This window comes from Hyposmocoma kahamanoa, unplaced genomic scaffold, assembly GCF_003589595.1.
Source record: "Hyposmocoma kahamanoa isolate Upper Pololo Valley unplaced genomic scaffold, ASM358959v1 270, whole genome shotgun sequence".
In the NCBI taxonomy this organism is placed as follows: domain Eukaryota; kingdom Metazoa; phylum Arthropoda; class Insecta; order Lepidoptera; family Cosmopterigidae; genus Hyposmocoma; species Hyposmocoma kahamanoa.
The window spans coordinates 693,857-711,967 of NW_020653770.1; the positions used below are offsets into that span (position 1 = coordinate 693,857).

The 18,111-nt window shown below is 38.0% G+C and overlaps 1 protein-coding gene across 1 annotated transcript in view; it reads left to right on the forward strand.

Moving 5' to 3' along the window:
• Positions 1 to 18,111, forward strand: part of LOC113229015 (dipeptidyl aminopeptidase-like protein 6) — a 566,288-nt gene that overhangs the window by 536,634 nt on the left and 11,543 nt on the right. The window contains exon 3 of the mRNA XM_026462486.1: positions 955 to 1,049. Within this exon, the coding sequence (XP_026318271.1) occupies positions 955 to 1,049 (95 nt within the window). The remainder of the gene's footprint in view (positions 1 to 954; positions 1,050 to 18,111) is intronic.

Below are 18,111 nucleotides of genomic sequence, written 5' to 3' on the forward strand. Positions count from 1 at the left end.
GCTCACCTGTTTGCCCTATCGCTCTTTGCCTGGGCAAGACGTGACCCGGGACTCTAGCCGTGATATTTGTCAAGTTGGCAATGTGCCACTGATGTCAAACAATTTCGAGACTAAACACGATCTAGATATTATAAAACACGACAATGCGGGAAATTGAACAAACCAATAAGATGAATTTAAAGTCACGTGATATGGAATACGACATTTAAAAGAACCAATCACAACGCTTTTACAAATAATATGACTACGTATAGCATTTGTAACGTAGTTTTAGTAGCAGTAGAGCCCTTGTGAAAGATTTAGTCCAATGAAGGAAGTACTGCCACCTTACCTATTTCTGCCGCCAAGCAGTAATGTGAGCATTACTGCGATCCGGTTTTGATTTGTAAGGGTACTGATGAAATTACAGACGCATGGGACTTATCAACTTGTCTCAGATCTTTGCGATTTAAAGCTCTGAGTGGCACTGCAACTGTTATGTACAAGTAGTATATAAGTGTAGTTTAACATCAGGCGCACGACTTATTCGTCCCGTCACTTGATGTTATAAATATAATATGTATATGTCCTTTACATCGTAAAGATCTAAAGGACACTGCTCCCATCATCCTGGGACAAAAGTTGACAAGTCCCATGTGCCTAATTTCACTAGCCCCTTCAAAATCGAAACCGTAGCGCCATCTGTGAGAAACCTATGTCGTCAAAACGTATGTCTATTTTTAATTAAAAAACAAAACAGAATGTCCGCAGACGTTAATCAAATTTCAACCTTATTAAGGTATATAAACAATCCAGGTGAACTTAAGCGGGAAATTTAATAATGAAATAGGTCAACAATACAACCGTTGATTTCAAAAACTTGCATAGCTCTGAAACTGAAACTGGAAAAAGTCCTGTAATTATATGCGTTACATTCTCAACTATTCATTAATCTATGTATTTGTATTGTTGCAGACGAAGAACTGGTGTTCCGTGACCGGTGGGGAGGATTGACCCTCTTCAACGTGAGGAACTTCACCACGAGGCTGCTCATGAATAATTCTACATTCGTGAGTACTCTTTTGCTTCTTTTCACATTATTTTTCTACACATAATTGTAATGGTTAATACCTCCCTGTGAAATCCCAAAAAGATTATAAACAAAAAACAAAAATAAAAAAATTGTTGTTAAATTTACAACTTTTTCCTATAAATAATAAAAACCGTATAAGCGAGATTTATGCACAGACATATCAGAGTAAACGAGAAAACAATATTGTATTTTGTCCCTTTCTACGTATGCGGTTTTGGTTGTATGACTCAACCCTCGTTGAGTCCAGCAAATCCTTCCGAGTGTTTGATGTGCATCGATTTTATGTGTTTGTGCTTTTAAGCTTTGTGCTTTTTTTTACAACGTTACTAACCGTTCCTTTGTAGTAATTATTGCAGCTCACAATAAAGGTGCATTGTTATATTTTAGGCTATAAAAGCCGTACGGAACGAAAAATTCCTAACATGACCTTTCACACGTAAGTTTTAATTTTTCATTGCAATCAATGAATGTTCTTGTATGAATTACTAGTGAAATACTCTTACAAGCCTGGAATATTACGACTTCATGTATTTTAGATGATATTTGAAGTGTTTTTCTTGATTGAAAGATTTTTGTTTGCATCGTAACCTCCTAACCTCCTAAAATAAGGAGAATATCTTACTTTTGTCAAATATGGACATATTTGCAACTATTATAATATTATTTGTAACTAATATTTGTAACTTTCTAAGATAGCAACATTTTTTTTACTTAAGAACAATAATATTTGTTGTCAAAATTATAAAACAACATGGTTTTAACTTTGTAATACGCTTATTTTAAACGCGCCACGGTACAAAAATAAACTTAAAAAGTTGTGTTAAGTCCCCTCGCACCATTAAAATGGAAATGACTCAACACAAAACCCCAACTTTTTGGGAATACGCAAAAGAAAATTTCAAGTTGTATCATTTTCACCTTATTTCATTATAACTCTTGAAGTACTAAAGGTAATGGGCGTTGTTAATGCTGCAATATAATAATCACAAATTCAGCTTCATAACCCCTAAAAATTTCTTCCGATTACTTTATTGGATAATATAAACATATTAACCAAAACTTGTCGCCACAAGGTCACCTTTTTATTGAATTTTTACTTGTTTTAATTATAAAAAAGGTAGTGTAATTTTGAATTATAAAGAAAGGCTTCTAAGTTTTTAGTTGTAAAAGAATAAAAAATTAATTTCATAAAAAGAAAACATCTTAAAAAGTGTCACGTACATATTTGGCAGTGTGCCACTTGCAAATCTTTTATTATTAGATAAGTTATCCACTGATATTATAAATTCGAAAGTAACTGTCTATCTGTTGCATTTTCACATCAGAACCACTGAACTAATTTTGTTTTTTTCTTTTATAATACTAAGTGACTGTCCATTACAGTGGCAGTGCCACTCAGAGCTTTAAATCACAAAGATGTTAGAGGCACTGCCACTGCGCCCATCACCATGAAACGTAATTTCACAAGTCCCATGTGCCTGTAATTTCACCATCACCCTTACCCTTTAAAACCGGAACACAGTAATGCTGACAGTACTGCTTGGCGGCAGAAATAGGTAAGGTGGCAGTACTTCCTTGGACCAACTCTTTCACAAGGAGCTCTACTGCTATTAATAATAATAATAATCATAAGACATTTATTCATAAGCACATTTACTCTGAAGAGGGTTAGCTTCACTCCAATAGTGCACCGCGTGAACCTACGTACGAACCGACAGTGCCCTGCGCTCCCTCTCTCTATATCTTCCTCATCCTTGAGGTCCTCTGCCTGATAATGTTGCAATAATAACCACATTTTTGTCCATGTTGTGACCTATACGGGCGGCGGTTTCGCCGAACGTCAAAGACGTTGCGCTACTGTAGGAAATATATTGTAAAGCGGGCTTCCCACGGCCCGTGATATCACGGCGCGTGTATGGGCCTGTGGTGCGAGCGCACCTGTACAAATCAATGCGGTCTGTGATATCACCGGCTGTGGGAAGCCGCCTTAATACTGTGGTATAACTGTGCTAATCTAAGACTGGCGCAATCCAAACGCGTGTGAACACACTTACAATGGAACACGTTATGGGATTACAGCTTTTGCAATTGTAGGGACGGACTCAGAACTGGATATTCTGTAACAATATAGGTACGTGAAAATATTACCAAATTATTCATACTATTTTGCGTTAAAATTACAATCCAGTGGTAGAAAAGTTGATTTATTTAGGACAACAAACAAGTCATACAATATGCAATGCATAACAATTCCCAACCATGAAGTTTAAAATACGAGCGTAGACGACCGACCGCGTAAATTAATACGCTAATAAAAACAGTCCCATATTTTGTTCTATATAACTTTTGTTTATAGAGACCCTCTCTGTCAACCTCTAAGTTATACGGGAAGGGCACTATAACCTGTGCAAGCAAGCCCACACAGAGACCTACAAGGCTAGTGTCTTATCCAATCAAATCAAACCTTGGGTGAGCTGCCTCGGAAGCGCGTCCAGTACCAGATAGGTACCGGAGCTGTAGGCACGCTCAATGCGCATTGCGTCACTAACGGTTGCCACCGCTAAGCCATTGACTCTGAACTACCAAATCTCCTTGGTGGCGGAACTGTACGGACGCTCGCTTCCCGACGCCGAATCAGTGTCTTTCCCAATAACCTAAGCAGCTGGAGGGACCGGAGGATATCTCTCCGGGCTGGTTATAGAGATACCAGTCGCAGTATCCTACGATCATATCCGGACATAGCTTCCGACTTAAAGGGCAACTCACGTGTCCCGCGCGTCTCCTCGCCTTAGGCCCTCGTCTAGACTGCTACTATGACGCGCTAGCTGCGCGCAAGATGAACACCCCGGCCACATGCTACCGAGGCAGATGAACGTGTTCATCCCTACAGCTAACCGCAAACCCCAGCGAGACCATACCCACGTCCGAGTCCACCAGAGATGCCCGTAAAGGCGCATCACTGGCGGAGGATCTGACCCGGACGCCCGCTGTACCCTGGTCTTGCCGGCGAGCTCGTAATCTCCCCGGAACACCCTATCTCTCTGTACAGTATATAGGAACAATACTAATAATACTAATAAAAACTGTGCAGCCAGGTTGGCACCATTGAATAAAGACGAAGGAGAATTTCTCGTGGATCCAAACGAAAGACCAAGTACATAAATAGCGTTAATATGGTAGCCATATATTTTGGCTAAATCTCCATAGAAAAATAAAATCGACTTTATTTGACTTGGCAAATAACACAAAGTTCACAAGCACTTATAGAAAGTAATAAAAAAAATTAAATCAAAATAGTAATAAGATTCTCGCAAATGGCGCTACGGCCAAAATATTTTTAAGAAGCACGTACAGAAACTCGTAAGATCTGCTGACTCAATCTATAGCTCAGTTGGTAATAGCAGTCACGTTAAGGCAACAAACGCTGGTTCGAGTCTTTGCGTTTGTTCCATTCAATAAAACTGTAAGAAGTAAATACGCAAGTCAAAAAGGGCTATGCAAATAACTCATAAAAGGCGTTACAATATTTATGCCACATGTACCGTATGTCCGTGCCTAATTACAGTACTGTAGACATTGTGTACGGCCGCAAGGCGGGTCATACGATTATAGGCTTCCATTGTACAACAATATTAGGCTCCAGTAATCCAACGACCCGTTTTGTGCTCTGCATTAATGTATTAATTTTCACGCTTCAACATGAAGGAGGAATTATACGACTGAATTAGAAGATTGATTGCTTAACTCAGTATTTTTGTATTGTTATAAGTAGATAGATAAAAGCTTGCGTGACAACCGTTATATTGCATTCCCATTTTGCAGGGAGCTCATCTCTAAGAAAAGGGTTTTATTTTATGATATCAAGTGATGAAATGAACAGGTGGCAAGCGACACGCCTGTCCATAACAGTTGCAGTGCCGCTTAGAGCTTTAAATCGCAAAGATCTGAGGGGCACTGCCACTGCGCCCGTCACCCTGAGACATAAGTTGACAAGTCCCATGTGCCCGTAATTTCACCAGCACCCTTACCTTTTAAAACCGGAATACAGTAACGCTGACACTACTGCTTGGCGGCAGAAATAGGGAAGGTGGCAGTACTACTCTGGACGAACTTTTTCACTGCTATTAGATTATTTCTACGTATCCAATTTATTAAGGTGTGGCCGAAGTACCCAGCGATAAGGTAATTTCTGTGCTTTCGCTACGCGTCATGGTGACGTAGCAGTGTCTACGGCTCGTAGCAAACCGTCTGTCGTCACAACTTGCAATACGTAACTTTTGTATCCGAACCATTAGGTTATAGTGTATATTACGTGAATCCAATTAAGCTCGCGCAACACTACTCGATCATGACAAGTTAAAATAATCCTATTATTTACGTTAAAAGTGATAAAAACATAGTGATAAATAAACAGGAAAATCGAGGAAGTTTTACAACTCTTGCGTAACACATGTTAACGACCTCGATGGCCCGAAACGATTTGCACTATGACCTCTGGATGAGGAGGTCCTGGGTTCAATTCTCGGTATGACCAATTTGGGAAACGAACTTTTCTAAATAGTTGTGGGTGCTCTGGTACTCATCGTACAGGTAATTTCCTAATTTGAGACCATGTACTTTGATGTGTTTGGCGAATTTAACAATGGCCTAAAAATCTCCTCAAAGGAGATTCGTGACCAGTAAGACTTATAAAGATGACGATAACAATACTAGGGCTTGCAAATGAATTTATATAATACAGTGTGTGGATGTATATATGTAAGTGTATGTATGAGTTATACAATACGTATGAAGTTAAACACACCGAATAAATATGTACATAGCGAAGGGCGGATATTTGCTGAAGGTAAGCCGATATACGAGTATAAACAGGTGCTACAATCTAAATCATATTGTCTGCTTAAAGGTAAAACTACATATATGACATTTTTCATATAAAGTCTCTAAATTTATAGCCGTGGTAAGAAAATCACGATCTTTCTACAACACATCTCGCTTTGAACGGGACAGTCCCGTTTTTAACAAAACAGGACAGACGTGACGATATATTATTTAAGTATTTTTAACCACATTGAGTGTCAGTCTGTAACTTTTGATATTGAGACTCATTTCGATCCTGCAGTCAAACTGTATATACAGTTTTGTAGGACTATGTTTAGTTAAATACATTGTACCCCTTTTTAAATTCTAAAAATAAATAATGATAATAAAAATTTTGCTCATCCGAAAAATATTGTGTAAAGCCAGCCCACCAGAGTACACTAGATTATTTCTTTAAAACATTTCATATACATATATAACATGTGCTTTATCTTTATTTTTAAATTCATCATCATCGTCGTAAATTTACAGGCATCCCGCTTTGAGAAATGTCACTTATGTGGAGACGCTATATACTTTAAGGAGACGATATTCTGTTCAATACAATTTTTTTGTGTGTATGTAACGATATTACTCCGACATCTGTAAATCGATTTCAATGATTCTTTTTTGTTTCAAAGAGGGTACCTCGACAGAGGTCTCATTCAAATTTGAAGAAAATGTTCCACCTCTAAGAACGACAACTCAGTAGATGAATCCAATAAACCGGTTTATACTCACTTTCCGTTCACCGATTTGAATGAAACTTGGCAAATAGATGTAACTATAAAGGTACCGGGCTAAGTGAAGAAATAGATTTCTAACAGAAGGGGTTACGGCAAAAAACAAAGATCGGACAACAAGCACATAGAAAAATTCGTAGGGTCCACTGGTTCCTTCAGTGGCTTAGTTAGCATAGCGTCTGACACGGTTTGCTAGAAGACGCTGGTTCGAATCCAGCCGGATCGATGGATTTTTTTCCAAGTATTCAATATTTGTATTAGTAATGACAATTTTTAATCAATACATTGTTTAATTGCTTTTTAGCATAAAGTACTTTTTTGACTTTGTACTTTCGGTAAATTATTGTAATCTTTTAACGCCCTTACTTTTATGCATGAAGGTAGTTTTATAAATTTCAATCGAAGTAGGTCATACCGTCATGGCTTTAAAGTTCCCGTGAATAAGTGTGGGCGCATTCGGATGTATACGGTATATTATAAATATATTAATAGCTGCATGACAAAAGCCCTTTATTCGGTACAATTTGATATACATATATCGGAGAGTTAAAATACAACAGAACCAAGGCCCACTTCGTGGCCGGTCCGTGGGAATAGTTTTTATAATTCAATTTTATAATTAATAAGTCGAGCGCCTTGTGGTAAGAGCCTTAAATCGCAAAGACCTTAGAGTCACTGCCACTGCACCCGTCACCCTGAGACATAAGTTGACAAGTCCCATGTGCCTGTGATATCACCAGCACCCTTACTCTTCTAAACCGGATCGCAGTAATGCTCACATTACTGTTACGGCGACAGAAATAGGTAAGTGGTAGTATATACTTACGCAAACTCGAAATGTATGGTATCAGGGGGAGAGCCCTTGAATGGTTAGAGAGCTACTTAAAAAATAGAACACAGAAATAAATGAAATAGTCAGAAAAAAATACAACAATATATTTGAAAACAAACCTTTAGATCAATTATTAAAACGATTAATGGTGGAATTCCCCAAGGTAGTGTGCTAGGTCCGTTACTGTTCATCCTATACATTAATGACCTCCCAATTGCAACTAACCATAAAAGTATACAATTTGCTGACGATACAACAATTACGATAAAATGTGAAGATAAAGCGACATTTAATACCGACTTATAAAAAGCATTGGCAGATATAATAAATTGCATGAACTTTAATGACTTAGATATTAACATAAGTAAAACTAAAATTGTGATATTTCGATGGTACGATTCAAATCCTATACCAATTACAATTCAATACAATGCTGACACCGTAGACGAAATGGACACATTTAATTTTCTTGGATTGGAAGCCAGGTACTTGACGGGAGAATAATCATCAACCATCTCTGTTCAGCGCTCTATGATTTTTTAATACATACAGTCATTACTGTATTCATTAATACGCAAAAAAAATTAAAAATAAACACATTTTTGATCCAAAAACGAATAGTTAAACTATAGATACTTAAACAAATTAGTACATAAAACGAAAGAAACAATCTAATTAACCGGGGTGTGAGCTCGCGACCTCAGGCTTCGCAGGCAGGCTCTACCCATTAGGCGACTAAGCTGCATAATTCCTACTAAATAATTTATTATAGAAGCTCGCCTTAAACGATTTCCTGATACTTTTTCACTATCTGATCTAAATAACTTCATCTCGGTTGTCATCTGCCCACTGAAACACCCATTCATACTCGGTCATAACCCTATATACATTAATAATAATGTGGTCTCCAAATAAGGAAATTTCCTCTCTCTCTCTCTCATCTGAGCGTTGTCCCGGTTGCGTCCTCAGCAGTGTTGCTGCGGAGCCCGGGGTCCGCTTTCCTACTTTTTCTCCTCCACTTTGCACGGTCTTCGGCATCCTTAGTGGTGAGACATTGGCACGCATATCACCCTTGGCGACGTCAAGCCAGCACTTCTTGGGTCTGCTCCTTCTACCGGGGCCCGGCGGAGGTGGCATAGACATTTGTTTCCCACGTAGCATGCCGGTTATATAAACGGTTAAATAAGGAAATTTCCTGTATTATAATTATCCACCAGAGGAACGGGATTCAACGGTTCAATGTTTTTTTAGAAGATCAAGTAACGGGACAAATAAATCGTGAGCAGTTGCAGCGCCACTCAAAGCTTAACCTTGAAAACCGGAACGCAGTAATGCTCACATTACTGCTTGACGGCAGAAATAGGTAAGACGTCAGTACTTTCCTAAACGAATTCTTTCACAAGGAGGTCTACTGCTAAAAAAAGAGATTGTCAAAAAAGCAAGGAGATATCTACCGTCTGTTTCGGATTTAAAATATATTATAGTGTTATTTGTATAGGCATTAAGAAAGCTTAAAATAACCCCTCTATTGCCAAACGCGATATCCAGATTTATCGTGTGGCAAGCTAACGCGACGCGTGGATTTATGGAGACCCAACCCGAATAAATCTCACCCGCGCATGAGACCGCGTGTTTACACAAATAAAACAATTGGTACTTTGAGGTTTTCATTTGCGTTATTTAAAGGGTGACATCGTTTGACCTTTAACACTTAGCAGCAGTTTAATTTAGTGCATATCGAAGAAGGCTCATAATCCTTGAAATAAATATGAAGTCCACAATCCGCATTGGGCCATCATCATCGTCATATACAGCCTGACTTCACCCACTGCTGGGTATACCCAGCAGTGAATGTGCTTGGAGGCCTATAGGCCTCCAAGTTTTTGAGCCACTCCCCCCGCCGCATTCGCCCCCCGGTTCCTGCGATCTCATCCGCCCATCTCGCCACTGGACACCCGACTTTCCCGGATCCAGTCCTTGGACGCCACTCAGTTATCGCCTCACTCCATCTGTCATCTTGTCTCCGTATCAGGAGCCCTGCCCAGCTCCACTTTAGCTTTGTGATGCGGTTCCCACGTCCTTTACCTTTGTCCGACTTCGAATCTCGACTTTGGGTACGCGATCTATAAGCTTGATACCGAGCATGGCACGCCCATGGGTCCACAACCATTTGCGTGAGCGTTCATGTCTCGGCACCGTAAGTCATGGTAAGCAGAACACACAGATTATATAGACTGGTCTTTATTGTGGAATTTTGTGAAAGTCTGACTTAAAAATGTCGTCCATACTTACCAAACGCGGCCCGAGCTGAATTCTTCTGGTGATCTCCTTCATTTGATTCTCCTTGCCAAAAGACAAAATTGGGCCAGTGTAGCGGAATATGTCCTAAACCCTCTCTTTAGTAGAGAGCCGTGTCCCGCAGTGAGACGCATAACGGATTAATGGTAATAATAATAATGTGGTATACAACTATACTTATAATCTGATCTCACACTGGATAATAACGCGTTCTATGAGTAACAGAATTGGCTCCAGGTTAGAGGTGGGTGGTAAATAATGTCACGATGAAAAAAATCTCAGCGATCAGCCGTCAAATTGTATTATCGTGACTTTTTACAAAAGAGTGACATTCCAAAATCACATAGGTTGTACCTCCGTTCCACTAACTGTCTCCGTCACTCACATCACGACATACGACGTGTTTTACGAGCAAAATTGCGCCATCTCCGTTCGAGGCGTCGATTCAGAACTTTTGGATATTTTAACCGAATCGTTCGATTATATGTATATAGTTCTCGAATTGAAAATCGCTTTCCGAACTATTCAGAACATTTGAGTAAACGTTCAATTCGGATTCGGATACGTTATCGTTATCCAACAGCGTTGTGAATAAAAATGAAAAATATCGTTGCCATCTGCCAGCCTTTCGCAGACGGTCGCTCTATCTGGCCAGAGGTCATATTACGTTTACCGAGCCGTGGTCTCCCCTCAAAAACTCGTTTCCCTCAAAGCTTATCGGTTCTTCGACAAATATGGCTTGCCCACTGACACTTCAGCTTGTTAATTCTACCAGCTATGTCGACGACCTTGGTTCTCTGTCGGATAACCTCATTTCGGATTTTACCCTTCAGAAAAACACCAAGCATAGCTCGTTGAGCGCCTTTTCACTGCTGGACTAGTCGTATCATGAGGGTCCAGACCTCCGCGTGTTTGGTAGAACGCACTGATTAAAAACCTTTGTTTTCAAATTTTGTACTACGGGTGCCGAGAATATTCGACGTAATTTTCCAAACGCCCAGCCAAGCTGAATCCTGAATACCCAGTTCAGAACCAATTTAAAAAATTCGTTTCTCAAATTAGCCTTACCATGATACGTAGAGCGCCAAATGAAAACATTCTACAGTTAAACAGTGGACCGAATCCATTGAGGCTTACTCGTTAGAATACTTTCTTCCTTCCTTCCACTGCTGGATAAAGTCTCCAAGTTTTTGTGCTCTCACTCCCCATGGACCTGCACTAGTTTCATCCAGGTTCGGACTTCCGTTACAATTTCTTAAGTTTTCCCATCTCATTAGTAAGTTCTATTTCCATAATGAATTTCCATGAACCAGGTATACGTTCCAGGCAGAAAATCATTGCAGAACAGACATTTCGGACTCGTATTTCCCACGTAGTACCGCATCGTTCGTTATCTGTCACTCGTTCGACAGCCGATGTAGCGGAACGGCGTAACTGACGTATCTTTATACGAGACCAGAATATCCAGGAGATTGTTCGTTATTTAAGTAAGTAACCAATGGCGAATGAAATATCACATTGGTTATTAACAATAAAAAACTGACGCTTAAGAAAATGACAACTGAATTGTACAAATGACTAATTATGAAAAATTGTTACAAAGTGGAGGAATACTTAGAAGAATAATTTGAATAGAAGAACTCTGATATAGGAATTACCATCTTGTGAACCTTAATGCTAACAAACTTCATTAATTTCAACCATTGTTACAGTTACACAAAGGACAAAATTAAATTTCTAACTTCCGGCCAACCCGGATTTTTTCCCCAATGGGCTTGCAAATTATTTTTTGACGTTTAGCCATTAACGGTTATCTATGTTCTGGTGTCATGTTATGGTGTAACGGCCTGGCGTCTGCAGCTCGACGTTCACGCGCTTATTTTGCGTGTGGTGAGTACAGGGTTCTATTCGTGCCACCCTAAATTTATTTTTTTTGCTGTTTGTTTTTAAACATTCCAAAATATAGGTTGTCTCATGTTTATGGCTGAAGTATTTTAATATCTAAGTACCTATACAAATACAAGTACAATATTATTATTTCTTTATTTTTCTCAGCTTTTTTTTGTAGCTGGTTTGAACCACACTTGCGGGCCGAAATCAAGCAAATGCAGCATGTTTATGTGGACGGTGGTGATGGTGCGTAACAAAAGCTTACTTCGTCCTCTTTCATCTGCAAAAACCTTCTAACAATGCGACAAGTGTTAAGGATGCCTTCTGTAACAAGTGGTATATGTTTGGTGGGGGATTCAGGGAATGCAATGACTTGTGTAGCTGTTTGAGAATGACGCCTGTCGTTGAAATAACTATTGATACTATTACTATATTCTTTAAATGCCACAATCTGGTTATTTCCTCTTTTAGTTAAGTGTATTATTATTAGATGTCACTTACGGCGCTGAAAGCCGAAAAACCAGTAAAAAGATCCCTAACAATAAAACATAGGAGAATTTCGTCAACTCGATAACTTGACCTGTAGCTCAGTTGGTATAAGAGCAGCACTACGGTTACAGCGTGGTCATGGGTTCAAGTCCCATCGTGTCGAAGAAAACTTTTCTTTGTGTTCGATATTTCTATTAATAATCATAATACAATATTATTTTTTGAGACAATGATTTGTAACAAATGTTTAATAGGAAATAATAATTTGCCTCCATAAATAATACGCATATTCAAATATAATCAGTTCCGAGAAGTCCCGGGATTTATAGAAGGGAATGTCCGCATTATTCTTTAGTTTAGCTAAATTTACTCTCTCAATTCCAACAACTTATTCAATGGCTGTCAATTAAATTTTCATCAAAATTAATTTTAAATTTAAAATTTTATGAGATCGATTCGAGGCTTTTTATATAAAAAGATAATTCCTTTACGATTCAAAAATCGATTCAAAGCAAAAAATCGTGCATCTCTACTCTGAAAAGGTGTTTATTATATACATACATAACAGTCATCTAATGTTATACGACATATGTGACATATATATATTTTTTTGAGTGTGAGAACAGCTCTACAGCTACTAAGTCTACACTTCGTAAATTACTTGTACTAATTACTTGTAATTTACGAAGTCTACAGCTGCAACGGCCTTGGCCGTTGTTAGCAGTGTGGACAACAACGCAGTGTATTTTTATTCGCCCATCTCAGAATAATGTTGGGCTTGGAAACATTGCTTCAGGGTTGTGCGCTTGTTAATGTAAATTAAGTTTGGATAGGTCGGAGTAGAGATGTAGGTATGGCTTAAAATTGGCGTGGCAACAATATATTTTACTTTAATATAGTATCAGCATGTTTATTAATTATTTCCTATACAATAATTCCGTAACTAAAATTAATTATGTTTCTTCTTAAAGTATGCCGAGTCGATCTATAGCTGAATTCTTTAGAGATGTAACCACTGTTTGGCAAACGGACACAGGTTCGGGTCTATACCCGAAGGATTTTTTTTGTTCGATTTTTATATCGATAATGATTACGTTCCTGTCCATGTGTTGAATGTACGTACATTCAATTTATACTAGATTGCACTTTGGCTATTTCTTCTGCAAGATGGCGCATGAATGCTGAACTATTGAACTGTCAAACCCCATGGTACCATTCATATCTCGGGACGCAGTTTAAACGGCTTAGTGATTTTAAACACCTGAAAAATATATGACAGCACAAAATTCTCACTTTACCTTGTAATTATATACATCCTGGAAATAGAATCGTCCGAAAAAGATTCAATATTTTTACTAAATGTTCCGTCCGACACAAAGACAAATTAATACCACTAGGCTCGCGATTAACATTGCATTTGCCTAGTCCGTTTGTTATGTCAATGAAAATTTATAACAAATTACCAGAAATAATAAAAACAGAAACAAGCGAAAAATAAATTATTTATAGACGCGTTAAAAACATATTTAATGGCTGAAAGTTACACACTACATGAATACTTAGATGATAGTCCAGTTAATAATATACATATTATATTTAATACATACTATAGACATGTTTATTAATTTATATTGTTATAAAAGAACAATTAATATAAATACTCATTATATTTTTATTGAGATTTTTCTATGAAATAACTCCACTACTTTTGTTGTGATTATGAATGCAAAGATAGACACATTTTATTTAATTTTCTGTGTGTTCGATCTTTGTATTTGAGAGAAAAGCGACATCTGCGTTAGTTGTGACACCTGTAAAGGTATCGCTGCGGTGAGAAGGTTATTCAAAAATGTGTCACTAGATGCCACTAGCGGCGACATCTTCGAAAAGACAGTACAAATATCTATAACAAAAACACATAGGAGAATTTCGACCACTCGGTAAATGGATCCGTGGATCTGATGGTTAGAGCTATGCTACGGTGCAGCATGGACGTGGGTTCAAGTCCCATCGAATAGACGAAAAAAAAAATTCTGGGTGTTCGAACTTTATACTCATAATTATTATGTTATTACATTTTTCTCAACAAATACACAATGAGCAATATGCGCCTCTAATAACCTTAAGGCTTTAGTAAATAGAACAGGGTTAACATTAGTTTCATTTATTCAGACTTTTGTCATTTGCTGTGGACACAGCAGCAGTACAGGGTCATGTTACGTACCACCTTGTATATAACATTAGGATATGCAATAAAGTATTGAGTATTTTACGCCCATCACTGCGCCGACAATTTTTCGATCGGCGTACAACCCTAGGCCGGGCGTAAGGCCAACAGTATGTTCACTCGTATGGCCTATCGTTATATGTGTTTCTGGTTCACACATGTTTCTATTTAATAATCAATGAAGAACAGAACATTATTGTCGACTCTTTACATAGATTTCCTCAGCAGTTTAAATTTCCTCTCGTACTCGTAAACTCGTAACACGGACATTTTTCCTAACGTTATTTAGTTTTATGACTACCGACCTAAAAGCTTTTTGATTTAGGCGTTCGTAATGGCTTTGGCTGTTTTCTTTTTTCAATTACTTTTAAAGTCGTCCTCGTAATAATGATACGTACGGCATTTTTCATTTAAAAAGTCTAAGAGACGCAGGAATCTATAACCTAACCTCCGGTAAAAAAACCGACCTCAAAAGTCATTCATCCCCTAGTTTGCCACCCTTAGAGGTGGAATATTTTCTTGAAATTTAAATGGGACCACATCTGAGGTACCTTCTTTCCAACAAAAAAAGAATTATCAAAATTGGTTCACAAATGGCGGAGTTATCACGTAACATACATACAAACAAACAAAAAAACATACAGACGAATTGAGAACCTCCTCCTTTTTTTGAAGTCGGTTAAAAATATACAAAATAATCTTCATACGCTATTAAAGAGACACTCCTGGACTAGCCTTGTTTTGTGCCAATGGATAATTAAATTGGATTATATACCCATTTTGTATAGTGATAAGATTGGTTTAGAATTAAGGTGCATGGATAAATATAGGAAAGATTTTAGAGCAGAGTAAAATGTATAATTATGTTTAACTGAATAGAGATTATTTATTAAATCATTCAGATTTAGCTTTATGATATTACTAATTTAATGACGACATACTTTCACACATTTCTCATAGATGACGCTACGGCTAAAATGACGTTGAAAACCAAATACAAAGATCCGACAACTAGCACATAAAAAAATCGTGAGATCCGCTGGTTCGTTCCGTGGCTTAGTTGGCATAGCGTCGGACACGGTTTGCTCCGGCCGGATCGAAGGATTTTTTTCTAAGTGTTTTAATCTTTGTTTGTAACAAACCTACATTATGTAATAGGCGGCCTTAAGCCAGATTGTTCACTTTTAGTTCTCTAAGAATCCGCTAGATGGCATTGACCCATTTGGCGTTATTTCTGAATCGCGGTGTTAAGATTTTCCCTCGAATGGTGACTACTCGAACACAATTTTGTTAATGTGAAGAGAAATCTGAGAATACAGAGAGCTCAGTAAGGCAACCGGGAGTTGTGTCCCTTCTTGGGAACTGTTACCCGGATCTTCTGATATTTCGTACGCTCATATAGGGTGAAAGATTATTGCCCATCATATAGGGTGAAAAACCTCATCTCGCGGAACGGTTTCCAGGAGTCGAGTCCCTTCTGGGAACAACTACCCGGACCTTCCGCATATAGGCTGAGAAAAAACCTTCTGAACCATTTGGAGTTTCACTTGGCTTGTTTTGGTAACCTCATCCAACGGACGAAAGAATCTCCCTCCTTTACATGTTTTAATAATTATAACAAAAATACTGGAGTAGTTAAAAAAAAATTAATATAATATAATAATATTATATTTAATATATAATATAATAATAGTATTTTAAGCTTTAATTAATGTGTATGGAAATAAATGGTAATAATAATAATAATGTGGTGGGATTCTTGTGTAGTATTGCTTCCAGCACGGATACGTATCGTTTCCCGATTCTTGAACCTCGCTCCTTAACCACGGCCAACTGTGCCATTACCGTTTGTCTTATCACCGTCAACCCATTTATACTGCTGCTGACTTTTCCGAGGGTTATCAACCTTCTTCGACGTGCAGATCTCGTCACGTTGTTTATCTTCATCGAAAAGCTCTAATTTAAAATTAAATTTCACACATAATGCACTGCAGAAGAACCAATTTAGAACCTTACAATAACTCAGTTGTCGACCGATTCGATGTGATATAGTACGATTTCTTTCAATTATTATTCACAACACCCGAATCGAACGTCAAACTGTCGTATTCGAAACCGAACCGAAATGACGTCACACCCATTCGATTACTCGAACTTCTCGACCGGCAAAGGCTACAAACGTTATTCAGAACACAGTTATCGAATGACAGTTGAAAGCCCTATTGTTTCTATTTTATCTATTAAGTCTGGATTTTGTTCAATTCTATCAATTTATTTTAATGTAAGACTAAAGCGTTCCTATAAATTAGATTTTTATAATCTTACAAATGCATATAAAAGGATTTATTTTCATTTTTCTTATAATCTATATCACCGATTAACTCCATAAACTGAATAGCTCGGAAAGCGCCCTTCGATGCAATAACGAAGTCCCATCGAACCATTCGATAAAAAAATCGAAGGGTTCTGAATGGAGGTCCAGATACGAACCGAACGTAGTGAGCGAACGCGCTGGTAGTAAACCAAACAACCGTATCAATAGCCTGGTCTCTAATTAGGGAATTCCTTTTACTATGAGTACCACGGCAATGAAATTTTAGGACGCTATCAAGTATATCCAGAACAAATTCGGAAAGTTTGTTTCCCAAATTGGTCCTACGGAGAATCAAACCCAGGACCTCATCTGGTCCGCAGTGCAAACCATGAACGCCACAATTATAGTTCTCCGCTTTCACAATAATATATTTGGCGATTAAATTTAAATACCCACAAAATGGACACTATATACATTTTACTCTGAACCAACAGGTAAACCCATCAATTTCACTTCATTGTTTATTTAGTAACTATTAACCTTGTCCTGTGAGGAAGGTACAGTTTGATGTTACATACGGGACTTCGTGTTACGTTTGTAGGCCAATACCACACGCTTGCCTGCTGGATGTAGTACCTATCCCATTATAGGAATGTTTTCCCACTGCAATGGAATCGAGTTTCAGTGTATTCAGAGGTTTGTTTGTTAAGTAGAATTTAAATTCACAAAGTTTAAATTACTTTACTACAATAAAAGACAAAGGACTCATCCTTTAATTGTCTTTGTTTTACGACTTAAGGCGTATGCGCATTGCGTCCGATCCGTATCCGAGAATATACCTTCTTCGTCCAACATCCGTCAGAAGCTATTACTGTCAAAACTCGATTAAATTATAAGACGCATGATACGAATAAAGCTTCATACATGACATTGTTTTTTTATATGGTCGAGTATTACTTATTTCACAGTCATTGGTTCAGATGTAATGTCGAACGAGAACGAGATCCACAGATCCAGAATCTAGAATCCGTTCGTTAACTATGTGACCTTTCAATCAGCGTCAACTTTTGTTTTGTTTTGTTATTAAACGCATGAAAAAGCAAGTGAAATAAAGAGCTCTGAGTACACCTTGTCTCAGGAAAAACCAACTTTTGAGAGCAACAATTTTATAAAACGATGAACTACGGGAAGATAGCAAGAAATTTTATCATTAATACCGAATAATTGTGTTGAAGGTATTCTCGTATTGGGAAGACGAAGCTCGTATTTAATACGACACTAACTACGACAACTTCGGGTCGCGATTTTTCGAATTCGGAACTGATAGAAATCGATAGCAATGCACAAACGCCCTTAGCACGATACCACACATGCGTTACGCCGTCC